Source organism: Capricornis sumatraensis, chromosome 1 (genome assembly GCF_032405125.1).
Source record: "Capricornis sumatraensis isolate serow.1 chromosome 1, serow.2, whole genome shotgun sequence".
Taxonomy (NCBI): domain Eukaryota; kingdom Metazoa; phylum Chordata; class Mammalia; order Artiodactyla; family Bovidae; genus Capricornis; species Capricornis sumatraensis.
The window spans coordinates 228,004,027-228,030,847 of NC_091069.1; the positions used below are offsets into that span (position 1 = coordinate 228,004,027).

A 26,821-nucleotide genomic window follows, 5' to 3' on the forward strand; every position below is an offset into this window, starting at 1 on the left:
CCACGGGACTCTAAGGGAAGGAGGTCGGTCAAGGCAACGGTAAAGGAAACTCCGCACCCAGAGTCCGCCCGGAGGCGGCCACTCCCTGTTAATAACTTTGTAAGTTTCCAGCTGATTTCGACCTCCCAGTTACTCGCGGACCTGAACTCAAGACCCAAGTATTTGGAGCCGCTCTAGGGGCAAGGAAAGTAGTCTACAGCCTCTCCTCGCCGCACCGGGGCGTCGGTCCAACCCCCAGGTCTCGCGCAGAGACGCGGAAGCCCTGCCCAAGTGAGGAAGAGGGCGGGAAGCCCCTTTGTTACCCAGGATTTAGGAAACGAAACTAGAAACCACGGGTTTCGTCATCCACATCGCTCAGAAGCCTCGGTAACTCCAGCCAAGGTTGTGTGTAAGGAGCAGGCTCGATCGCCAAGCGTTGGAAGCAGAGCACAGGCCCCGCGCCCGGGTTCCCGCAGCTCCTCTCACCGCAGGTAGCGCCGGAGCAGCTGTGCCGACAGGTGGACGAGCACCCGGCGCGGGGCAGCGCGTGTTTCCAGGGTGGGCGGAGGGGCGCTGGGGCACTTGGGAGCGAGGGGCGCGAGGGCAGGCGGGTTGCGATTGCGCTGAGATTGGGGGTAGGGGGTGGAGGCTGGGGGCCTAGAAAAGCGACCGCCGAAGCTGAGCAGGGACTGAGCCCGGGGCCCGGGCGTCCCAGTCCCATCCTGGCCAGTCTCAGAATCTTTCCAAGGTCAAGGTATTTCCTGCCTGAAACCGCCTTGTAGGTTCGAATTAGTTTAGCCCATCTCTTAACGACGCGCAGCGGCGCTGGGTCGTGACCAGAACCTGGACTCAAGGGTTATCTGCCAGCATTTGAGGGATATCAAAGGGACGATTAATAGAGTCTGCTAGCTGCCTTTGAACAGAAGTATGAATTAGGATTGTGGATGGAGCCAAAACTATGCTAGGCACCCTGAAACACAGGAAGAATTGCCAAGACAGGTGGTTTATCACGTAGAAGGTAAAGTAGGAATCCACCTGCCTGACTTGAACGTGTCTGTACTACGTGATATCTGTGGAATCCTGGGCGCTTTCCTCCTACACATTCCTTTCTTGGCTCATATCTGAAATTGGGTAACGATCAAAAGTTACAAGAGTTAGAGTATAATGTAGAACTTCAGCACTGCAGAATATGCTCAGTAACGTTAGATTTATTACTTTTAATATCTGACCAAGCCCCTGCTTCTCCAGGCTCACTGTCTGGTTCCCATGTGGTTTATTTAGACAGCTCTTCCAGCAAGTCCTGGAACAGCCACTTCCCAGTTCCAGGAACAGGCAGGCAGTATTTCTGTTAGTTTAGCAGTCTGAGATGCATGGTTAATGTAGGTGCCACTTGCTTAGTGGGAAGTATCAGGCGACTCAGGAAACCCTTCTTCTTCCTGGAACTTTCTTGACAATAGAACTTTCTCTTAATAGCACACTGGCAAGTATTAGGATTGTAGGACATTGAACGCTGAACAAGCACAAAGAAATGGGGAAAATAAATGGGGGCTTTGAATGCTGAACAAGCACAAAGAAATGGAAAGGGAAATGAGTAGGTTTCTGCATTTGGGTAGAAATATCAGACAAGATGGCTGAATCACAGGTTAGCCAACCTTCACATCTGATTGGTAACTGTTCTTTCTGACTGAAGGGAGTGAAATAATACTGAACACACTGTTGAATCAATCAACAAGCACCAATTAAGTGTCTTGTCCTGACAATCCATGTGCTGGCTTTTGAGAGTTTAGAGAGACAGAAAACCTGTAAGAACTGCTCCCTGTCCACCTCTCCATTTTCTTGTCTAATGATCTCTTTCTTTGCTCTGCCACCCACAAATCTTCATAACCTTGAATGAGCCAAGCTCTCTCACTCCAGCCGTAGGATTTCTACCCCTACAGTTCCCCCTGCCTCAGTGCCTCACCACCCACCCCCCCACCCCAACACACACACACAAACACATACACACCTCCCTAGCCTGGTTGATTTTAAACTGCCTTTGGCACTCAGATCTCACTTTTTGACAACCCACCACCACCATCTAAATTAGTGCCCCCATAACTCTTTTTATAGAGCCATTATTTTTATTCATAACACTAGTATTTGTAATAATATATTGTTAATTGTCCATCATTTTGTCCTAATGATTGTTATAGTGCCTTCAAGCAATATTCCTGGAAAACAGGCACAAACTATACTGAGTGAATATTTACAGACGTATGTATACACATATATAATAACACATATTCCCATCCTGGGACTTGGAGAAAAATGTTAACTGGCTTGGTTTTAGGCAATTAAGAAGTGGATTTGGATAAGTAATCCAAATCTAGTTAATGCCTAGTTTATAGGCATAGTAGTTTCAGAATCTTTCAAAAATTAGGGATATTTGCTCTTTGAATTGCAGGTTATACTTTAATATTTCTTGATACAATAAGATAGAAACTTCAGAACCCCAAGAGATTGGTCAAAGGGTTTCCTGGAATATGAATTGTGGGAATATAAATGTATATGACCTGCACTATTTCTCCTTCTCCCTGGTGAAAGTGAAAGTGAAGTCGCTCAGTTGTGTCCAACCCTTCGTGACCCCATGGACTGCAGCCTACCAGGCTCCTCCATCCATGGGATTTTCCAGGCAAGAGTACTGGAGTGGGGTGCCATTGCCTTCTCCCTGGTAGGAGAGGTTTATGATTAATATCCCAGAGCACCAATAGAATAGTTCTGATAGAATAAATCTGACAGAGATATGCTTATATATGTATAGTATATGATGCTTTAATTTCCTCAGATGCTCTCATTTAACAGGTTAGGAGTGCGTAGTAATCCAATTATAATTTGAAGTTCTGTATTTGTCCTGAAGCAGTTATGATTCCAGTGGTACAGTATATACTATGATTTCATTAGAGATCTTTTTCTACTTCCAAGATTTTCTTGGAAGTCTTTCTGTGATTTGTTTCTTACTAGGAGCAGTGGAAGACATTATTTAAAAGTTATATTGAATTAATTAACTAATTAATTCATCCAGGACACACCACCCAGTCATTTCCAAAACTGAGTGATGTTATATCTTGTAATAGACCCATTAAGTTTAAGAAAACCAAAAGACCCTTAAAACAGCAAGGGAGACCAGACAGGGATGAACATGGGGGATGTCTTTAGTCCACAAATACGTTGTTCTAGCTGGCACACATACAGGTTCCACTGTTACTTCACATTTTGTACCAGAGCTTATAACATACCATTTTTCCTGCTTGAGATATTATGAAATTGTGAAAATTCTAAAACCTACAGAAAATTGAGGACACAGATTTTGTTCTGTCATTTTACCAATGGATACTCATCCTCACAAAGCTATACGTTAAGACTCAAAGTTCATTTCAGATGGATAGACTTGCCCTCCAGAAACAATGAATTTTTTTTTTTACTAATTCAGTGATTTTCTCATAAAAATAAATTATTTAATTCTAAAATTAATATCTCCAGGTATTATTTGAGATTTTTCCTTGAACTGAGTTTCCTTCTGGCCTTTTAGGAAAAGGAAGAATGACTGAAACAGTACTTCCTTAAAATTGCTTAGTTGATTAAAGAGCCATATAACATTTTTAAAAAACTAATCATACTTATAAAGTGATCCTATGAGAAACAATGGTAAAGTAAAAACTTGAGCTGTTTAGACTAGTGTGTTAATTAAGGGATACTACCCATTTCTACTCCAGAATTTATTAGGTTTTAAATTTTTATATATGTTAAGGAACTCTTAGTACATTTGAAGATAATGAGTATAAATTTTAATATATACTCTTTGATCACAGAAATGAGTGTTGACAAAAGTAATCATGGCTTATTGTATATAAGAATTTAGTCTTCTTTTTTAGTTCATGTGATAGAACATAAAACACTAATATGGCCTTTGAAAACTTTTGGCATACGTTTGTTACTTGTGTTTTTTAGTTTATTGTTCACTGTTCTAGAATAACTGCAGAAAAACATAAGATGTTAATTTTTTGTTCTTTTGGCCTGAGGAGGTCCATAGCACTTGGTTTCTGACCAGTTAATGCTAACAGGGGTTATTATTGTTCTAAAAAAATCCAAAAAGTCAACATTGCAACAAGAAACATATTTTTTTAATTTTTCCAAGGCTAAGAAAACCCATTACTGAACTTCTTGAGTATATATAATAAGAGGTGACTATAATTGGAATATATTTAAGAGCTTTGCTGTATTATAAAAATTTATGCTTATGACAGGCAATGACAAATCAATAATTTGGAAGAGAGGAAGGATGTGGTTTCTTCTCGGGAACACCAGATTTTAGTTAAGGATATGGAAGGATCAGTTGGCTTTTACTTATCATTTAGGGTAACACAGTAGTTGGAGTTATTAAAGGGGCAGCAAAGACTGGAGATGGCCTGGAAAGGGCTCAGCTGATTCATATTAGTTTGCAGGTCCCAGATAAAACAGTCAAGTAGCAAGTTTTTGCCTAATGTGTTAATTATAATTAACATGCACACCAGGGTTGGGATTTAAGGTGGAGAAATGGAAAAAGTAGTGACTAGGTAATAGTGGGAAAGACTAGGATGGGATCAAGTCACTAGAAGACAAAAACAGCTTCTACAACCTCTGGGTGTACATTTTTAGGCTAAAAATCATTTATTGATATACAAACAGGGGGCCAGGCCTTCTCAAATTTGCTGTTCAAGCTGGGCAGAAAATATCCTCAGGCTCTGGGATTCCAGAGATATCTGCAATAGTGTGACCTGATAGCTAACCTTTCTCCCTTTCATGGTGGACCACAGCTGGAGCGCAGTACTGTAGCTCGGTCCTGGATTGCATGCTCTCTGTAGGTTGTGTAGATTGCAAGGCTCAAGTTTTTAACTGGAGGGCCTTGGGCTCACAGTGTTTCTTTTCTGTCTTCCTTCCTCTTTGGACCCTCTCCTCCCAAGATTTTTAGAAATCGTTCACCATCCTGGACTGACCCACAATTTCTAAAATCCTACTCAGAAACACAGCAGTGGGAAACAAGAGTCAAGACCGAAGGGTTCAAATGACCAGATTCTCAATGGTTAGATGAATAGAGGAGTATCTTGTGTGTATATAGTTTCCGGGTATCCTTTTACATATATTTGACCTATGTATTTATATCAGGTCTTCTTTTTCAGAACTGTTTAAATCATGGACAAACAAAGTAAGTAATCTAAGTGTTTATTTTCCTCCTATAATATTAAATCTCGTGTTAATGTATTATTTGTCAAAATGTTTTATTCAGTTTCTGAAAGAATAGAATTTGGTTTGTGTTGTTTATGTTCCAGAACCCTCAGTCTGGGGCAGTGTTTTGACTATAGAGAAGATATACACAAATATCCACTACCACTAACTTTCCCTTTAAAAGTAAAAAAGCCTTAGATAAACCTATGAAATCTTAGGCTTAAAAAAAGTGAAATCTTAGGCTTACTGGAAAATATATAATTTAATATTACACTTCATCTGAATCAGGCTTCCCTTTTCTTTGTACATTTTATATACAAAAAAAAAAAAAGACTATTCAAGTCATATTATTCAATAAACAATGGACTTAATATGCCAGGGCATTGTAATAAAATGCTCTGATACATCCCCAATATATATCTCATAAAATACACATTTGAATAGGTTTAAATAAATATGTCTTTATTTTCTGGCTTTTTTTTCCTCAAGAAAATTCTAAGTAAGGTGAGTATTGGCCAAACATGTAATAAAAGACTTTCTTTTAAAAAGTCGAAGTTTCTGAAGAGGAAAAAGAAATCAAATGGGAAAAAAAATCCTGTCTTCGGAAGGCTCTCTATTCTCTATCTTTACTCAGATAACCAAAGAGATGTTTATCTCTACCACAATGCCAGCCTTGCTACATATATATCAGATCCTCTTTAGGGCCAGAAACCTTGACTTTCTTTCACAAAGTTTCTTGATTTTTCTTAATATATGCTATATTAATTTAATTAACAATACTAAAAACTTTCAAAATGTAAATTCATATAATATTAAGCTATTTTCTTTGCTGTAAGCTTTAAGATGCTTCAGATCACTTAAATAATTGATTGGGTCATGGTCATAATTACCTTTTAACTCTTCAGCTTCATATATACAAATGTATGAATTTGTGTGTATATGTGTACATAAGTAGAATGTATATGTGTGTGTGTGTGTATATGTATATATATATATACACTGATATAGAGAATTAACAATAAAATGACTTGTTGACAATATGAAAGTCCTATGATTTTTTAAGTTATTCTAAGTCTGCCAGGAGAAATATCAATAACCTCAGATATGCAGATGATACCACCCTTATGGCAGAAAGTGAAGAGGAACTAAAAAGCCTCTTGATGAAAGTGAAAGAAGGTTGGCTTAAAGCTCAACATTCAGAAAACGAAGATCATGGCATCCGGTACCATCACTTCATGGGAAATAGATGGGGAAACAGTAGAAACAGTGTCAGACTTTATTTTTTTGGGCTCCAAAATCACTGCAGATGGTGATTGCAGCCATGAAATTAAAAGACGCTTACTCCTTGGAAAAATAGTTATGACCAACCTAGATAGCATATTCAAAAGCAGAGACATTACTTTGCCGACTAAGGTCCATCTAGTCAAGGCTATGGTTTTTCCCGTGGTCATGTATGGATGTGAGAGTTGGACTGTGAAGAAGGCTGAGCACCGAAGAATTGATGCTTTTGAACTGTGGTGTTGGAGAAGATTCTTGAGAGTCCCTTGGACTGCAAGGAGATCCACCTAGTCCATTCTGAAGGAGATCAGCCCTGGGATTTCTTTGGAAGGAATGATGCTAAAGCTGAAACTCCAGTACTTTGGCCACATCATGTGAAGATTTGACTCATTGGAAAAGACTCTGATGCTGGGAGGAATTGGGGGCAGGAGGAGAAGGGGACGACAGAGGATGAGATGGTTGGATGGCATCACTGACTCGATGGACGTGAGTCTGAGTGAACTCTGGGAGATGGTGATGGATAGGGAGGCCTGGCATGCTGAGATTCATGGGGTCACAAAGAGTCGGACACGACTGAGCGACTGAACCGAACTGAAGTTGCATTGCACAAATACATCCATAATTCATTTGCTCTTTGATCTACTTGAGCACTTACCCATTCACTTATTGTTTTTCTTTTTATAACTTACCCCTGGAATTCCTGAAACTGGGATTGTTGCTCTGATACTGAAACCCCAGAGATTATAGCCTCCTAATTTCTTGACTCTGTGAGCTCCTTGATTTGTGTGTGTATTTACTATTGTTCAAACAGCGATACCTGGTAAGAAGTGCCAAAATGTGACATACCATTTAAGGATGGGTTTCTAAGTCGAACTTGTAGTGTGTTTCCTTGAGATCTGTTGAGTCTTACCCTGTGAGGGGGCTATGGGCAGAGCCTGAGGAGCTAGAGAACTGGAGCTGGCCCACTCACCTGAAGCCGAGACAGAAAAAGAAGAGATGGTTAGGACAGAATGACTTGTGATATTGCAGTGATGTATGATAATTTGGGGTATGCTGTGGTCCATATGAGGAAAAGCCCTAACTCAAGTAGAGGATTTTCTGTTACCTGAATTTGCACAGTATCCATTGACTCCATTCAGCTGAAGTTATTATGAAGCCAATAATGGGAAAAAAAGGGTAGGAGTGGGGCATGACCAAGTCTTCCTGTGAAATCATATGACTTGAGTGGTCTTTCAAGGTACATAATAGAGAAACATACAGGAAATGTTTCAGATTGAAAGTCTGGTCAACTTTTTCTTCTACATTCATTCTTCAGTTCAGTTCAGTCACTCAGTCGTGTCCGACTCTTTGCGGCCCCATGAATCGCAGCACGCCAGGCCTCCCTGTCCATCACCATCTCCCGGAGTTCACTCAGACTCACGTCCATCGAGTCAGTGATGCTATCCAGCCATCTCATCCTCTGTCGTCCCCTTCTCCTCCTGCCCCCAATCCCTCCCAGCATCAGAGTCTTTTCCAATGAGTCAACTCTTCACGTGAGGTGGCTAAAGTACTGGAGTTTCAGCTTTAGCATCATTCCTTCCAATGTCCCCATTATTCAAAAATAAACTATTTTGAATTTACAGTTAATAAGCCATAGGAAAGAAAGGAGAACATTGCATAAATGGAGTGTCTGAAAGTGAAAGTGAAGTCGCTCAGTCGTGCCCAACTCTTTGCGACCCCGTGGACTGTAGCCTACCAGGCTCCTCTCTCCATGGGATTCTTCAGGCAAGAATATTGGCGTGGGTTGCCATTTCCTTCTCCAGGGGATCTTCCCAACCCAGGGATCGAACCCGAGTCTCCCACATTGCAGGCAGACACTTTAACCGAGTATCTACTAGACCATAAATTCCATAAAGGCAGAGCCAGTGTAGCCATTGAACATAACTGAGGTGTGACACAGGACATGCTAATAAATACTTATTTTCTGGCCAAGGTGGTTGCTAAAGAATGACTAGACAAATGCAGATATGAAGAAATAGGAAACTGACAAATTTGTGCATACATTGAGATTATTGAAAGCACACTGATTACCATATAGCAAAATGTAATATGTTTGTTGTAATTAACTCAGTTATGATTTTTGTCAGTCAAAATCAGTCAAATACTAGGAATTTCCTATGGTATAAACTTAATGGGGTAGTTCCAGAGTAAGTATTAAAAGGATATTTAAATACTGAAGTACATGTATAATTTTAAATATTTAAAACATATACAAGCAACTTATGCAGCTCAATTCCAGAAAAATAAACGACCCAATCAAAAAATGGGCCAAAGATCTAAATAGACATTTCTCCAAAGAAGACATACGGATGGCTAACAAACACATGAAAAGATGCTCAACATCACTCATTATCAGAGAAATGCAAATCAAAACCACAATGAGGTACCACTTCACACCAGTCAGAATGGCTGCGATCCAAAAATCTGCAAGCAATAAATGCTGGAGAGGGTGTGGAGAAAAGGGAACCCTCCTACACTGTTGGTGGGAATGCAAACTAGTACAGCCACTATGGAGAACAGTGTGGAGATTCCTTAAAAAATTGCAAATAGAACTACCTTATGACCCAGCAATCCCACTGCTGGGTATACACACCGAGGAAACCAGAATTGAAAGAGACACATGTACCCCAATGTTCATCGCAGCACTGTTTATAATAGCCAGGACATGGAAACAACCTAGATGTCCATCCACAGATGAATGGATAAGAAAGCTGTGGTACATGTACACAATGGAGTATTACTCAGCCGTTAAAAAGAATTCATTTGAATCAGTTCTGACGAGATGGATGAAACTGGAGCCGATTATACAGAGTGAAGTAAGCCAGAAAGAAAAACACCAATACAGTATACTAACACATATATATGGAATTTAGAAAGATGGCAATGACGACCCTCTATGCAAGACAGGAAAAAAGACACAGCTGTGTATAACGGACTTTTGGACTCAGAGAGAGAGGGAGAGGGCGGGATGATTTGGGAGAATGGCATTCTATCATGTATACTATCATGTAAGAATTGAATCGCCAATCTATGTCTGACGCAGGATACAGCATGCTTGGGGCTGGTGCATGGGGATGACCCACAGAGATGTTATGGGGAGGGAGGTGGGAGGGGGTTTCATGTTTGGGAACACATGTAAGAATTAAAGATTTTGAAATTAAAAAAATAAAAAATTAAAATTAAAAAAAAAAAACAGATAAAAAAAAAAAAAGAAAACAGAACAAGGCAAGACAAGATCTTCACACATGGAATCACATGAAATAAGAGTGATACAAGGTAGAAACACAATATTGTGAGGAGGAAATTGGAATATAAAAAAAATAAATAAATAAAACATAATTCTTAAAGCAACAATTATAGATAGCTTTAAAATCACCTATAATCCTTCCATTACCAAACCCACATCCAACTAGTTTCATTTATCTGTTTCTCCACAGTCTATATGTGGTTTTAAAACAATCTATTTTTTCCTCATAACAAAATAAAATATGGAAGAGAACACTCATCAAACTTTTTTGAGAAATAGAAATTCAGTACCAGTAACTTAGCTGCATATTTTATTCAAAGAGAATTTGAACCAGGATTCTACTGCAAATTACCTTTGATAACAGGCACCACTTTTGTTAAGTGAAGAATCCACACTGTTTCAATACAGCACAAGCGCATGTAAATGAAATTACCTAAGAACTATACATTTTTCTGATATGTATATATATGTTTAAGAAGATATATGTTTACCTTTTGTTGAATTACAGATATGCAAATAAATGCTCCACACCTAGGAACAAATTTAACAGGTGAGTATACCCTTGAATATCCATCAGCAGCATTCCCAAGTAAACACTGGCTTAAAGAATAAAAAAAAAAAAAATTATCAGTTATGGACATTCCCCAAAGGATGTGTGTGTGTATGTCTGTATGTGTGTGCCTATCTCTGTGTGTATTTTAGTAGTGTCTTTTATTAAAGGGGCAAAAATGAAATTGACAGTGTAGTTCTTGATTTTTTCTTTGATTATATGTTATAAAGATCATTAAAATATTTTTTCTATACAGGATATAGCGTTAATAAAAACAGTAGTGACTTGACAGCAAATGAAATATAACATTGCACATAAATTAAAAACCAAAATATACATATTAAGTAACAGATTTTATTCATTCTCCATTTGTTTAGGAGATTTGTCTCTGGGTATTTTTGAGTTATTTATTATCTGGAGTTAATTGTGTTCAGTGATTGTCATGCAAAAGAGATGACTGCTAAAACATGGAAGAAGCTTCACGCAACGGAAACATAGCTACCCAGGATAATTCTCACTTTCATTTTGAAACACAAAAATGTGAAAGCTTTACTTTTATATACATACTCAACTGTGCCTTGCCTTTCTCAGAAAAGTAACTGAGTCATATCACTACATACACCGAGGAATATATTATTTCTTTTGAACCACTGCCCAGAAGACTTCAGAGATTTTCATTTAGCGAAACGCAGTCATCAGCATTTCCAGAACTTTACCAGATGGCAGAGATCATTTGCAAGTAGGCAGGCTACATGTTGAGAGACCAGGACTTAGGATCAAAAGGGATCCAGTTTGGCCACAAGGGTTTATGCATTTTGTATTCTACTCTGAGCAAACATATCTCCTTGGAGCTGAGTGACTTGTTTAGCTGTCTAGCCAGGAACCTCTCAGTGGAGCCTGGATCTCCTCCAGATGTTTGTGTTTAAAAAAATGTGAAGTAGAAAGACTGTCAAGGTTCTAAGATGATAGTTCTCAGAGGTGCATAGGCTGAAGTATTACTTGTTAACTACAACAGTAGTACCAGGGCACCATCCCAGGAAGACTGAAGCAGAAGCTCTGGTTGTGGCACCCTGGGATTAGTAATTTTTTAATTTCCCAGGTGATTCTAATGTGCAGCCAGGGCTGAGAACTGTTACTTGAAAATTTTATATGGTTGGTGTTTAGAGAATTATTAGCACTTGGGGGATATTTTAATCCACCCATGGCTAAGTAACAGTAGATAGTACATAACTAGGTTATAACCAGACTGGCGAGCTTGTGAGAAAAATAGCTCAACTTTATTTCTCAAGTCTAAGGCTCATGTAATACAGGTCTTTTATGATAATGATGCTAACAACAGTGATGGATTAAAATTGAGAGTTTATCATGCTGACTGTGGATTAACTCATTTAATTGTCAGACAATATTAACAGGGTAAACACTATTAATTATCCCAATTATGCAAGTGCAAAAACAGGTATAGAGAGACTGGATCAGGCTTCAAGTTTTGGCTTCTATATTTAATCATTGTGTAATGGTTTTAAGCAAGTTGCTATACCTCCAAGCCTCAGTTCTTATGTATAAAATGGGCATCATATTTTTAAATTCAGGTGGTCTGAAGATTAAATGAGACTATGTGTAAAACACCCAGCACAATGCTTTACAATTAATAAATGACAAATATTTGCCATTATATTAGTAATATATTAAATCAATTGGGCTTTAAGTAAATGAAATATTATTTCAGGTAATTCCATATGCCTATTTAATCCATTGATTTGGAAAATAACTATTCTCTCAAAGAATCCTGTGAAGATTTAATAATGCTAATAATGTAACCAGTTAATTCACATCTCTCCCTCACTGGCTTCCTATGGTTTAATCTTTTCACTATAGTTAGTGCTGTTTAAAAATAGATATGTTAATGTTACAGACAGTACCTAATGGGTGAGGCTTCCCTAGTGGCTGGCTCAATTGTAAAGATACCACCTGACAATGCAGATGATATGGGTTCAATCTCTGGGTTGAGAAGATCTCCTAAAGAAGGAAATGGCAATCCACTAAGTGTTCCTGCCTGGGAAATCCCACGGACAAAGGAGTTTGGTTGGCTACAGTCCATGGGGTTGCAAAAATGTTGGACATGACTTAGCAACTGAAAACAACCAACAACTATTAAAATATTGTAGGACATAGAATTTTCTTTGAAGTTATATTCCATTCCTATGGAACAGTTCCTCTGTGGACTATTCATTTAAATTATAAAGTTACAAAGCTTCATATTTGTAATCACAAATTCATGTGGAATAGAGTAAATACTTATTGAATTTCTTCCACTACTGTGCTTAATAAATACTTGAGACAATTTTGCCTGCTGAAAGTTTTTACCTTCCTTGATTCTCAAGTTATATTTTCCAGAAAGTTGCTAAATTGTGAAATTTAAATTTGGAATGTAAGTATCATAATTAAACTTTTTTTTTTTTTCCCTATGTGGAGGATTTTAGGAATGGAATACACCATGAGTTAAAACTTCAGGCAAACTGTTAACCCAAGGGAGTATCTGGACAGTAGTGGGAGGAATGACATGCCTTTACCTCTTTATGAGGGTTTGTCAACAAAGGCACCATAATATTTTCGGAGGGATAATTCTTTTTTTTTTCAGGGCGCTGTTCTGGTGCTTTTAGGCTATTTAGCAACATCCCTGGCTTCTACCCACCTGAGGCTAATTCTACCCTCCAATTGTAACAGCCAGAAGGGTCTCCAGATGTTGTCGAGTATACAACAAAGGGGCAAAACTACTGTCAGAAGTATACGTATAGGAAATGTCACTTGTTAGAATTCTGTAATCATTTTTTCACAAGGTGGTTTGGCCATAGAAATGCTGACTCAGAGCCTCTATTTGGGGCTTTCTACACAATGCCATCCCTCTTTTTCAAGAAGCCATTTCAGAAGTTTTATGTACCTGACTCTAGATTGTTGTTGACTTTATTTTACTTCCTTAGTTTTCAGGCATATTTTCATCTGAGTTTTGACTGATAAGGGTAAGTCTGTGTGGCAACTCTGTACACAGAGCCTAAAGCCCTCAAAATAGGAGTGGACATGAAACCACAGATACCTCATTGAAAAATCACTGAAAGATAAGAATATCTTAGAATCCTAAGAATCTTAAATATCTTAAGATTTAAAAATATCTTAGAAGTCCTGTTTCTTCTGAGTAGAAATTGTAGTTTATAGACAACTGGGGTGATCCTAAAAGACTTGGTTTGCATTTTTCTGTGCAGTTATGAATTATTTCACATGTTCATATTTCAGGACCTCCAGGACATATTGGCTATTCTGACCCCCAGGCTGGCTATCCAGTGCCACCACCTGACTATGCAAGTCCTGGCCCAGTCGGCCTTCCTGTCCAATACCAGCCAGTGACTGGTCACCCAGGAGAGCCCACACAGGTACCATGGATGCCAGCACCACTACCTCCATTAAACTGCCCACCAGGACTGGAATATTTAACTCAGGTAATTCAATACCTAAAACACTCATTAAAAACAAAACAGTGCTCCCAGTTTACTTAATGAGATTAACAATTAACTAATTCACAGAAGTGTGAAACAGTAAACAACTTTACTAACAAATTACTCTAATTCTTCTAGGTCAGGTTTACTTTTACAGCAAAATGCAAATGTCTTAGGAAATTGTGTGTTCTATGATCTTGAATATAATCTGCAGTAACAACCAATAGCAAACCTTTAGTAAGCACTATTTTCCATGCTTTATTCCTAAGTGTAATACATGTAGTAACTCATTTAATTCTTTTTAAAAAAATACTGTGATATGTAAGTATTATAATTATCACCATTTTACAGAAGAAGAAACTTAGGTACAGAGAAGTTATATAATTTGCTCAACATCAAAATGCACAGGAAGTAGGAACAGATTTTTACTTCCGGGACCTTGGCTCTGAAAACTGTGCCCTTTAATCGCAACACTGAATAATTTCCCAGGAGTTGGAAAGAAACAGCAGACTCAATTTAGTGTTCGTTTTCCACAAGTGGTACTAAGAAAGGAGTTAATAATCTGTGTATAATATGACCTACCCTTTATAATAATTAGAAAATTACATTTTTATGTTGCTTGTTCTTTGGAAGACCAAATTTTATTAATGCTACCAATAAGGAAAAAACTGTACAGCATAATGGCTTACCTCAGCAATGTGAGGTTTAGTATTTGTTTGGCATTAGAAATCTGGTAAGTTAGTTTTCAGCAAATGAGCTGTCTCTCTTTCACTCTGCACTAATTTAATTTCCCATAATGCACTTGGGCAGCATATAATATAAGAATTTGGTAGTTCCTAAATTCTCTAAGAAATACCCTAAGTATATTATTTTTTAAGAAAAATTAAGCCCTTACAATATATTTGGGGAAGTCATCACTACTATAAATGATATTAAGCACACTTGAAAAATGTTTTTATTTGTAGTAAAAAGCTCTTTAAATGGATGAAAAGGTCTTAATATTTCTTAGGCCTTTTATGGAAGGAACATTTTTTTCTAATTTTATAGGGATTCCAGTGTAAGTCAACTTTGCTTGACTTGAATTTGCCCACATTAAAAATAAACACATTTCAGTAGTTGTTAAAAATATACTAACTTTAATTTTATACCTAGAAGTGATACAAACAGTTATTAACTATTGATAAATGTTGATAACTGATTATATACATTCTTTTGAAACATACAAACACTGATGTTAATTTGTTTGGCTTAATAACATGGTTACAGCTCTCTCTTTTTTTTTTTTTTACTATAATAGATAGATCAGCTATTGATTCATCAGCAAATGGAACTTCTGGAAGGTATGTATTCATTGTATTTATCATATTTCTAGGAAGAGAGGACATTTATGCAGATAAAAGCGTATCATGAAACACAGATATAACACCTTCAGGGATGTTGAAATTAAACCTGGCTTTAAAAATGTCTCTGTGATAATGATAATCCTGATAAGGATTATCAGCAGCTCAGTTTTTGAAATTAATAGTCAAGTGCTAAAATACCATTAAGCTGGACATCTGTCCTCATGATACAGACCATGACTTGGGAGGAAACCAATCAAAACTTACTTTTGTTCAGTCTTCTCTCTAGAAATCACTTCAGTGATTCTATCAGTAACCACCCTAACCTCTATCTCTTCAACTTTTCTTTCCCCAGTTTGTGATGAGCTTGAGATTGTCAAAGAGTCACAAGCAGTAGTTCAGTTACCTTACTACATTTCCAAAGTAAATGAACTCTGAATTTGGATGGATGGGGATGTTTTGGAAAACCTCATTATTGTCCATGGTTTTTCTTGGGAGTTCAGAAGAACCCTATAAAACCTTTGTTCCACGGGCTATGAATTATCACCTTGGGCACAGGGCCACTGCACTGAAGGATGCTGACCAGTCAGCCAAAACACCTGACTTCCTAGAATATCACTGCTGTTCCTATCAGCGGGGCCTGACTCCTACAGTTGTTTCCTTTGGTCCAGGGCTCCTCAGGTGCAAAGTAAACTTAAGAAAGCCAGTAGATGTTTTAGGACTGCTGCCAGGGAAAGAGAGCCTGGGTAAATTCATGAACCAATGTATTTTCCTTATAGACAATTCAGTGAAAACTCTAATAGATTTTAGAATATATCTATTAAATCTTTCTTCACATCTCTGCAAAGTTCTTTACCACTGATAGGAATAATAAAGTGAATTGTACTACTATAGTAATATGGTTAATATTTGGTTAGAATATATAATTGCTTATTCTACTTAAATTACTTGTGATGTTCACTGTTAGAAATTTAATGTTCTCTTTTTTGGGGTGGGAGGGGGGCGCAGTCCTGCTGCCCAGCTTGTGTGATCTCAGTTCCCTGACCAGGGATTGAACCCACCCACTCAGCAGTTACAGCATGAAGTCCTAACAACTAGAGCACCAGGGAATTCTCTGTGGGGAGTTTTATTTATTTTATTTTTTTTTTTACTGTCTGGTCATGCCTCTCAGCATGGGGGATCTAAGTTACCCAACCAGGGATCAAACCCACACCCCTTGAATTGGAAGCGTAGTCTTAACCACTGGACCACCAGGGAGTCTCATCATGTTCTCATTTTTATTAGTTTGTTTATACTATATTTTCTCTGGAAAGGAGTATGGTAATTTGAATTTTCAGTTTTTTTAATGATTCGTTTTAGAGTTTATTTTTGATATTATAAAAACCAAAAAATCAGACACTGTACATTATATAGCACTCCATTTATAGTTTTCAGATTTATAAGTTTTGCATATATTTAAAAAAATATATATGTATTAGTCATGAAATACAAAGTAAATTTCAAATTTAATAATTATAAATTCTTCAGTTTTTAAAAAGGATATCTAATTTTCTTATTTTTGTCTTAAATTGCAAGTTTATATTTTAACATTATAAATGGTATAGAGAAAAGATTACTCAGTTTATTTTTTAGCACCTGAGACGTGTCCCAGTTCAAAACTTAAGAGATAATAAAGACAAAACCATAGAATTCTTTTATTTGTTTTCATTTTTTAAGTAACTAGAAAGAAACAGATTGTGTAAGCTCACTTATCTCACCTTACAGATTAACAAGCTGAAGAATTTTGAGATTACTTTACTTAAGAAGCACTTAGGTAATAGATCCCATTTCATGATTACTTTAACTTTTTTTACATAAAATATTTGACAGGTGGATATTGAGGTAAAGGCTGGCTCTTTTAAAGGCAGAGTCAGGGTCTGCCTAAGTCATAGCAAAGACACCTAAGGGAGGTCATGGTGATGAAACCTGTGAAGAACATTTTTATCTAAATCCATCTACACCAATATTAGAGACTGATTTTTGTCCCTCTGTTTTTTCATTGCTCAATATTTTGATGACTTCTAATATCCTACGACTCGTGTTAATGAGGGCTGTGGACAAGTACGTGCGTGTGTGCTCAGTTGCTCAGTTGTGTGCCACTCTTTGCAACCCCAGGGATGGGAAGAGTGGGATTCCTCTGTCCAAGGGATTTTCCCAGCAAGCATACTGCAGTAGGGTGCCATTTCCTGCTCTAGGTGATCTTCCTGACCCAGGGATTGAACCCCCATCTCTTGCCTCTCCTGTGTTGGTAGGCACAAGAAGCCCTTGTGTCTCATATAGAAATTCCAAATTTATCTGTACTCTAATACCCTCTCCTCCATCCCCTTCACTTTTTTTCTGTATTTAGATCATTTCTAAACACCTTTCCTTTTCTTCCTCCTGTGTTAAATGAAGTACCATCTAAAAATGGTACAGCTAGACACTATAGCATCTTAGGATGGACTGATTATTCTTTTAATGCTGTAGACATAATGAGTCCCTCTTTTTATATTTTTAGTCCTAATAGGTTTTGAAACTAATAACAAATATGAAATTAAGAACAGCCTTGGACAGAGGATTTACTTTGCAGCAGAGGATACTGATTGTTGCACTCGAAATTGCTGTGGGCCTGCTAGGCCTTTTACCATGAAGATTCTTGATAATATGGGTCGAGAAGTCATAACTCTGGAAAGACCACTACGGTGTGCCAGCTGCTGTTTTCCCTGCTGCCTGCAAGAGGTGGGTGAGCGATTAACATGGTAATTTTTACAAATACTTTGCAAAGTAGTTCTGTAGGAATTTTCACCTTATCAGTGAATTTATATAATAAAGTGAGATTTAAAGGTGAAGTGGTTCACCAGCTATCAGTTTATCCTTGAGAGTAAATTGTAGGAAGGCAGGAAGGTGGAAAGGAGTGATCAGTTTGGCCCACAGTCCTGAGCAGTGTGCCCTCTGGGGTGAGATCAGAGATCTCAGAGACCAGACTCCTTGGTCTTCAGGGAGAGCTGAGAATGTAGGGTGCCTGGGTCAAGGCCCTTACCTGAAATGACCATGAGAGCTTGGCCAAAGCCAGATGAGGGCCCCATAGGGAATATCCTCAAATGCCATCCCAGTAGCAAGTGGACAGAAGAGTGAGGAAAAGAACACATATGTTCATCTCATAATTTTAGCCAACCTACAGGGAGCTAAGGAGGGCTTCCCAGGTGACACTAGCAGTAAAGAACCCTCCTGCCAATGGAGGTAGATGTAAGTGACATGGGTTCGGTCCCTGAATTCGGAAGATACCCTGAAGGGAGAGCATAGCAACCCACTCCAGTATTCTTGCCTGGAGAATCCCACGGAGAGAGGAACCTGGTGGGCTACAGTCCACAGAGTCACAAAGAGTCTGACACAACTGAAACAACTTAGCACAGGTGGCTTAGTGGTAAAGAATCTGCCTACCAGTGGAAGAGACCCAAGAGATGCAGGTTCAGTCCCTAGGTTGGGAAGATGCCCTGGAGTAGGAAATGGGAACCCACTCCAGTCTTCTTGCCTGAAAAATCCCATGGACAGAGGAACCTGGTAGACTACAGTCTAGGGACACACAGAGTCAGACGTGACTGGGCACGAATGCACACACAGGGAGCTACCCTAGAAGAGGCTCCCTCTGAGAAATTTCAATTCCTATGTTTTTCAGTTCTCCATTTGAAAGAGTAGTATACTTGAGTTCCTGTAATTCCTATTACAGGATATTGCAAGTTGTGAGTACCTTCAGGCCCATAAAGATCAGGTGTCTCTTCCATAGCACTTGACAGCCCTCTGACAGAGAACGTGGGTCTCGGGCAGGACACCAGGGCACAGAGTGTTTATAGGAAGCTGACCTTTGCCTGTATCTCCACTGGCCTGAGACCAGTGCTGCTTGGGTTCCCCAGTCGTCCTCACGGGTAGCTGTGAGAGCAAGGCAGACGGAGCTACAAGCACATGGAAATTTGGTGTCTAATACTGCACTGATTTTGAAAGGATAACTGAAGTTGTTCACACTGAATTATTTTGTTTTCCATGTCAATTAGTTTAGATATAATAATACTCTAGAATAGCTGAGGTAAAACAGAGTTTGATAGAATATGATTTACAATTTATAGAGCATGTTAGCATATAATTGGCCTTAATAAACAGATCTAGGAAGTCCTCAGTTACAGATGAACATGCCAAGATGCTTTCAAGGTTGCGGAGTTGAGGTTCAGCTTCAAGATTCCAGGCCCCATCTTCTTTCCATCCTAGCACTACTGACCTTATTTGAAGATTGCTCCGGTGATCTGGGCTCTGTCCATACATCTAAACCCCTATTTTTAAAGGAGTTTAAAAAATAGCTTTTAATAATTTAGACATTTTTCATAAGTATGAAAATTTAAAAATATACGAGACTGACAGAGCAGTACCTCAGAGTAGATACTGGGCATGCAGCCTCCCTGAGTTGGTGTCTCATCTCTTCCACTTTGCCGCTGGGGAATCTGATACAAGTTAATTTACTTCTCTGTTCCTCCCCTTACTTACTCTATAAATAGGGATAATAGTAACAACCTGGTAAGGACATAGAATGAGTTAACTGATGCTTAGAACAGTGTCTGACAAACAATTCATATATTCTTTTGCTTTTGTAGATAGAAATCCAGGCTCCTCCTGGCGTCCCAGTAGGTTACGTTACTCAGACCTGGCACCCTTGCCTGCCAAAGCTTACAATTCAAAATGAGAGGCGAGAGGATGTACTAAGAATTTCTGGTCCGTGTATCGTCTGTAGCTGTTGTACAGATATTGATTTTGAGGTAAGACTTGATAATGTTTATAGGTTTTGCTTTCCTAGTTAATAAAATAAGCTGGGAGGATGTTACAAATATATTAAATGAATATTTATGTCCTGATATTCCAAGAGGGACTCAGTGTGCTCATACATTTATCTTTGGTCAGAGAGATGTTTATTGCTCTGATTAAGTGTTAGTGCTGATTATGCTAAGTGGAAAAAGAGAAGCAGAGATTTGTAGTCAAATAAATATAAACAAAGCATCTAACATTTAAACATGGTGGTTTCTGTATATTATCCCTTTTGAGTGGAACATTAACCTTGTCATTAATGTCTGGTTTCCAAAGCATATGGTCTTTCCTTAGTCTGAAACACAGGCTATCAGTTCTCTAGGCCCTCTTCAGAATCTCTGGCATCTTTGATTTCCACAGAAGGGACAAATTCTAAAACTGAGCAGGGCTGGCCCCCTTATGATGAACCTATAGATTTCTTTTTAGAATAGTTTATCGGTTATTTGTATTAAATTTGTAAGTTAATCAATGTAATAGTAATATAATACAAGTTTATTATTTCTAGAAATTGAAATCATTTTATTATATAGGTTTTTGTTTTTAAGATTTTCTTTTTAGTACTTAGTTAAAAATCATCTAATCCTATTGACTTTCCAGTTGTACATCCGTATATACTTTTCTGTTCCTTTCCATTAAAAATTTACATATTCTTACATAAATTTTTAGTGAATTTTTAAATTTCTTTCTGTAGGAATCAAAAAAAAAGGAAATCTTAATATCTTGTAAGTCTAGTAGTAGGATTGTGGTGGCTGATAAATTATTTTTTGTATATTTAATTAAAAAATTTTTTTTAATTAAAAATAAAATGTAAGGTGTTTAGATGACATCTATTAGCAGATGAAACATGTAAGTGTGCAATAGGGAATTTGTATTAGTCTGTTTTGCCATTGTAGCATAACAAACAGCCCCTAAAACTCATTGGCTTAAGAAAACAGGAATTTATTCTCATGCTTATGGAGCTCAAGGTTAGCTGTGTCTGGAGGATATATACCTAGGCTTAGACAGATGGCCCTGATTTAGGCTGTAAGTTGGCCTCAGGTCTGCTCCAGGTATGTTCACTCTGGAGTTGCATCAACAGCAGCTGCCTGGATCATGCATTTTTAGTGGCTGATCACTGGAGAGCAGGATGAAGGCCAAGATCTCTGCTGGTGTCACATCCACTAACCCTCCATTGGTTAAACAAGGAACATGGCCAAGTCTTAATTTCAGTGTGCAGGGAAGTCTACTGGATTTCAGAGGGAGAACACTGAAATGACTATTTGATGAACAGTAATCCAGGCTATCACAGCATTCATGCTGCTAAGTCACTTCAGTCGTGTCCGACTCTGTATGACCCCATAGATGGCAGCCCTTCAGGCTCCCCCATCCCTGGGATTCTCCAGGCAAGAACACTGGAGTGGGTTGCCATTTCCTTCTCCAATTCATGAAAGTGAAAAGTGAAAGTGAAGTCGCTCAGTCGTGTCCAACCCTTAGCATGGACTGCAGCCTATCAGGCTCCTCCATCCATGGGATTTTCCAGGCAAGAGTACTGGAGTGGGGTGCCATTGCCTTCTCCAAAATCATTCACAGTAGAAGTTTATTTCAGGTTTTTAAAGAATTTAACTATCTACATTCAAATAAAATGAGTCAGCTGTTTTTAATCTCCCCACATTTACGTAGCTGGTTTCAACCTGTTACCAGCATGTGTGGTAACTTGTGTACATTTGAAAAGGACACATCTCTTCCTGTTGTGATACAGCCCTGCCTATAAATACCCTGGTCAGTGTGGGCTACATTCAGCCCCCAAATGCCCACTTTGTGAGGTTCATTCCACTGGCTACAAGCTGTTCCGTTCCTTATCATGGGCCTGAGCTTTACTCAGATAGAAACATAAAATTAGAAAAACTTTACTTTGGAGTCCTTCTGTTTCATACATCCTTCCTCTTTTATTGTTCAGTCCCATTCTGTTGTCCAGTCTTACCCCAAGCCTTGACCTGGGGCATCCCATCAAATTACTTATTGGTTAGTTTACTTCACTCAAAACTGCCAGTCCTCTTTTCCAGCCTCTTGGCATTTTATGTTTTCCTGAGTCCTTCCATCCCCTTTAAACACTCAACCTATGTCAACTTTCTGTACTAATCTTAAGCTAAAGTCAGATTAGAGTTTCATTTACTACCCACTCCCCCGACCAGATGGCTTCTAGAAATTTCATTCAAAGAATCATTTCACAGTTGTATCTTTTCCTGCTTGAATTTTATTTTGGATAGACTCAACTAATTTATTACTGTATATCTTAATGGAGAATAGAAAATGTTAACTATTTCAGCTAAACTACTTTCATATTAGTTCTCTGTAGCAAATAAAGTTTTTAAAATGAATCTGTAAGTAAACATAGGAATCTACCTGCATCTACTGAGTGATATAATGTTCACTGTTATGATGGCATATATATAATTTTAATATTGGTTTCATTTTACTTCTAGTTGGAAAGTAGCTTTATTAGTTTGCTAAAAGTTTTTGTCCTTTTTCTTTTTTCAATTTAGGTTAAATCTCTTGATGAGAAGTATGTGGTTGGCAAGATTTCCAAGCACTGGACTGGCCTTATTAAAGAGTTATTTACAGATGCTGATAACTTTGGCATCCAGTTCCCGTTAGACCTTGATGTGAAAATGAAAGCTGTGATGCTCGGCGCATGTTTCCTCATTGTAAGTTTACCCCTGCTAATCTAGGGTACAGATGGTTTCTCTAGTTTTATCCTGAAATAATTTTTTAAATTTTATATATTTAAATGACCTTAAATTTGTAGGTTTTATTGAAAGTGGTCCTGTTTAATCTTAGCTCTGAAATTCCATTTTGTTCTGCTACTCTTGGTTCACAGGTGACTAGCTTCTCTCTGGAGGGTCTGTGTAGTTTCACACTGTACCAGAAGGATGTTATATGTTAAGGAGAAGTTCTGGTTTTAGTGGTTAAAAAAAAAAAAGCCACCACCACCACCAATAACAAACAAACAAAAAAAAAATTGGTACTTTGGAGAAGAGTTTGAATCTTCTAGTGTGTTTAAATGAAATAAGTCTCAGTGAAACAAGGACATTTTTTTCCTTATTCATTATTAAACCATCTAATACAGAAATACAAACTGCAGTAAGAGTGTACATTTGATCAAGTCTTGGATGGAACTATCAATTGAGAGGAAATATATGGAATACAGCATTGATTCTGAACTTGTCTTCACATTAAATTAGCTAGGAAGTTTTTAGTAGTAAGCCATACCCCAGTTTAACTAAATCAGATGCACACCATTAAAAGTTTGTGTAGCTCCCTAGATGATTCCTTATGTTGCCAATGTCAAGGTCTCTGGGGACAGAGCAGTGGTTTTTCACCTTAGCTGCACAGTAGAAACACCTGGGTAGCTTTTGCACTCCCTATGTCAAGACTGTACCCAGATCCAGTAAACTAAATCTGGAGATGGAACCAAGCCATCAAGTGTTCAAGCTGTCGTATGATTGCAATGCAAGTGAGGTTTGGAGCCACTAGATTATCTTAAACACTGATATGCAGAAGCAATCAGAAAAAAAAAAAAAAAAAACACTAAAAAGTGAGAGAACATACAGAAAAAGATTCAGTTACTTCAATAAATAAATATCAGGAAGATAAAAATGAAAAGAGAAACACCAGCTTAATATCGTTTGTAGACTCTGTTTGGATACTGGTTTAAACAAACCAATATAAAAAGACATTTATAAGACCTTCATGCATTTGTGAACACAGGCTATTTGATGATATTAATGAATTATTAAGGTTTTTAAAATGATGTTATTATGGTTATGCAAAAACAAAACAGTCCATATTTTTTAAGGGTATATACTGAAGTATTTCAGTATGAAATGATATGGTTATTTATCACAGATTTGCTTTTAAATAACGGAGATGAAGCCAGGGGAACATAAGGGATAGATTAATTGGTGAACTAAGCTGGGTGAGTAGTCACTGGGACTTTAATATGCTATTCTAATTTGGGATAGATGATATTTTCTATACAACATTTTAAAGATAACCACAGTTCTGTTTAAAAATTGTGCTTTCAACAAATGTTTATTTCACCTGAGAAGAAAACTGTAATCTTAATCTTAGGGAACTGTTTAACCAACGGTTTACACACCATAACCAAAGATATGATGTGTATAGGGCAGAGAGAATAGTTTGGGATGTCTGCTTAGATGAGATATGGGACTGGAGGGTGTTGGTGGGGTTATGAAGTGAAAGTCCCTCAGACATATCCAACTCTTTGTAACCCCATGGACTATACAGTCCATGGAATTCTCCAAGCCAGAATACTGGAGTGGGGTTATTAAGAAGTGAATATAGGGTAGATAGGGCAACTTCTTATAGACCTTGGAAAGATACTAAAAATTGTTTAGTTAACTGGTTAGTTTTAAGCTACGTATAAATAAAAATAATTATAAATCCAAATTTTAGAACAATAAATCCTGATGACCAACTGTATTAGTGCAACTACAAGTGAATGGTTATAAAGATTCAGTTATTTCTTTATAAAGGGATAAAGGAAAATGACAGATGTGAGAGAGCTAAAATCCATACAATTTGGACGTCATAAAGATGAAGATTTGGTTAGAAACTGATGGAGTAAGACAAACTGAGGAATAGAGAGACAGGCTTGGAAGAGAAGTCATAAAATTGGGCCCCAAAATTCTAAGATGTTATTCTAAGTCTAAGATGGCTGCCATTCTCCTGAAACAATCTAAACATTGTACATGGAGCTCCATGTACAGTCACAACACAAGTTATGTTACTAGAGAAGGAGTTCAAAAAGTTGAAGAAAGATTGAAAGAGGAACATTCTAAGAAGCATGAAAAAAAGTGAAACTTACAGAAATTACCTGAGAATTACTTAAGTTCATGCAGGTATCAATAAGTTAACAGAATTGTAGGATTTAATTACCATTAAACTGGAAAGTTAAAGCTATCAATTTTTCCTAGATCTACGTATTACAGTTGATTTTTCTTGTTTAGCAAGTATGTTATTGTGTTTCATCAGATCCCTTAGTATTTATGCATCTGAGACCTGATCTCTGCTTGGTGCTGAAAACTCATTTCTGTATTTTGTTTTTCTCTAGGACTTCATGTTCTTTGAAATGACTACTAAATAGAGAGCAGGAGTGTGGTAGTACATTTATGAAAGTCTCAGAAAATCTGAAGTCCGTATATTGATTGGGACTATGTAAAAGAAAAACTGGGTGGATTTTTTCTTTATGTAAATGATTTATTATAGCATGTGTAAATTATACTAGGATACCTGAAGCTTCAGGCATATGATTTTACTTTTCAAATTAAAGAGTTTGTTTTCTATATCACTTACTTATAAATGTTTTTATACATTTTCTTTTTCATTGTGCATTTTGGAGAAAGGATATAGAAATTTTTACATTTAAACATAACTTCCTATGATGAATTACTTTAAACTAGAGTTTCTGCTTTGTTTTCAATCTGTACAGCAAAATTAATTAAAGTCTTTTTAAAGTACTACTAATATAAACATATATTATTTTATTAAATCTAGCTATTTCCTATGTAACAACTGTTATTTTGCAAAAATGGTATATTCAAAAAAGTTCAAAATGAATGTAATTTTCAGTGTTTATTTTTACAATTATGCTTAAATAATACTCAATATTCATATTGTCAATTGTATTTTTTTGTTCAGAAAATCACACTATATTTAACTTCTATAATCTGCAACTATTAACATTTTTATATTGACAAGACTATAAATTACCAAATTTTAATGATTTTTCATGATTAAAAGAATGATTGTGTACCAAAGAAGGACACACTTAAAGATTCACTCACTCTAAAACTGGGATACTGTAATATTTTGAAGTAATTATATATAGAATAATTAGCTTCTGTTCTATATTCTTTCATTCTGTCTGAGTATAAATGTTTATAATGGTCTATATTAGATTATTTTTGCCAATAATTAAATAACTAAAATAAAACATTGCTGATATAGTTCTTTGAATGTTTGATTTTTGTTTTTAAATAAACTGTGAACAGTCAATTCACATGATATTCTGAACTTTACACATTTACCTCACTTTCCCTTTCAAATCTTTAAAGAGCTAAAGCGTATGATAATCTTTGGTAAAATATGTATATGCCTGTGCTGGAAACTGAGTTTTCTTCCTGTCAGAAAGTTAGTGCAATTTTTATACACTATTTTGTAGGGAAAACTGAATCAAGTGAGAGATATCCAACCCACCATTTACCTCATGGAAAGGAAAAGTGTGTTTAGGAAATAAAGAGCTTAGGGGAGATTTTCTTTTATCCACAGCAGAACTCCAGCACCACTAGCTCCTAAGGATGCCAGAGGAGCTGGAGGAGTAGTCATAGCTAGACCACCTTTCACTAGCCTAAATAATTCACCAGTTTTCACATCCAATGATGAGGTATAACCAGGCACTAACATTCAGTTTATAGTTGGTACAGACAGCATGCCAGATATAGTGAGGTATTTGCACAGCTGGATTCTAGTGGCATTAGTTATGCCAGTTAGAGAAGGGAGGCTTTCCAAGCTAGCTGTGATGCCAGAGTCAACCCAAAATGAGGCTAAAAGGACTAACATTATCCCTGTCTTGTTTTCACTTTCCCCTTCCTCCTCCCAATCTCCCCTACTCCTCCTCCTCCTTGGGACAGAACTCAAGATCTCTGGGTAAGCAAAGTAAAACTATAACTTATCTGAACAGTTCCTTCCTTCTTCAACTACACAAAGAAGATCTGAGCAGAAACCCACACAT

General features: G+C 37.5%; 1 protein-coding gene and 1 pseudogene across 3 annotated transcripts; both read left to right on the forward strand.

Moving 5' to 3' along the window:
• The window catches only part of LOC138076837 (tigger transposable element-derived protein 1-like), a 47,990-nt pseudogene extending 47,664 nt beyond the window's left edge, over window positions 1–326 (forward strand).
• On the forward strand, window positions 135–25,984 carry LOC138084733 (phospholipid scramblase 2). Of its 3 annotated transcripts, XM_068979142.1 has the most exons (9): window positions 138–470; window positions 5,175–5,200; window positions 10,293–10,334; window positions 13,623–13,825; window positions 15,120–15,162; window positions 17,699–17,919; window positions 19,821–19,982; window positions 22,551–22,712; window positions 25,142–25,984. In XM_068979142.1, the coding sequence occupies exons 2-9, from the start codon at window positions 5,188–5,190 to the stop codon at window positions 25,172–25,174; spliced, it is 879 nt and encodes a 292-aa protein (XP_068835243.1). In that variant the 5' UTR covers window positions 138–470; window positions 5,175–5,187; the 3' UTR covers window positions 25,175–25,984. The 3 variants fall into 3 exon arrangements, with proteins under 3 accessions (XP_068835326.1, XP_068835243.1, XP_068835342.1); XM_068979225.1 differs by lacking the exon at window positions 19,821–19,982 and having other exon boundaries at window positions 135–470; XM_068979241.1 differs by lacking the exons at window positions 5,175–5,200; window positions 10,293–10,334 and having other exon boundaries at window positions 139–470.
• The last annotated feature ends 837 nt before the right edge of the window (window positions 25,985–26,821 follow it).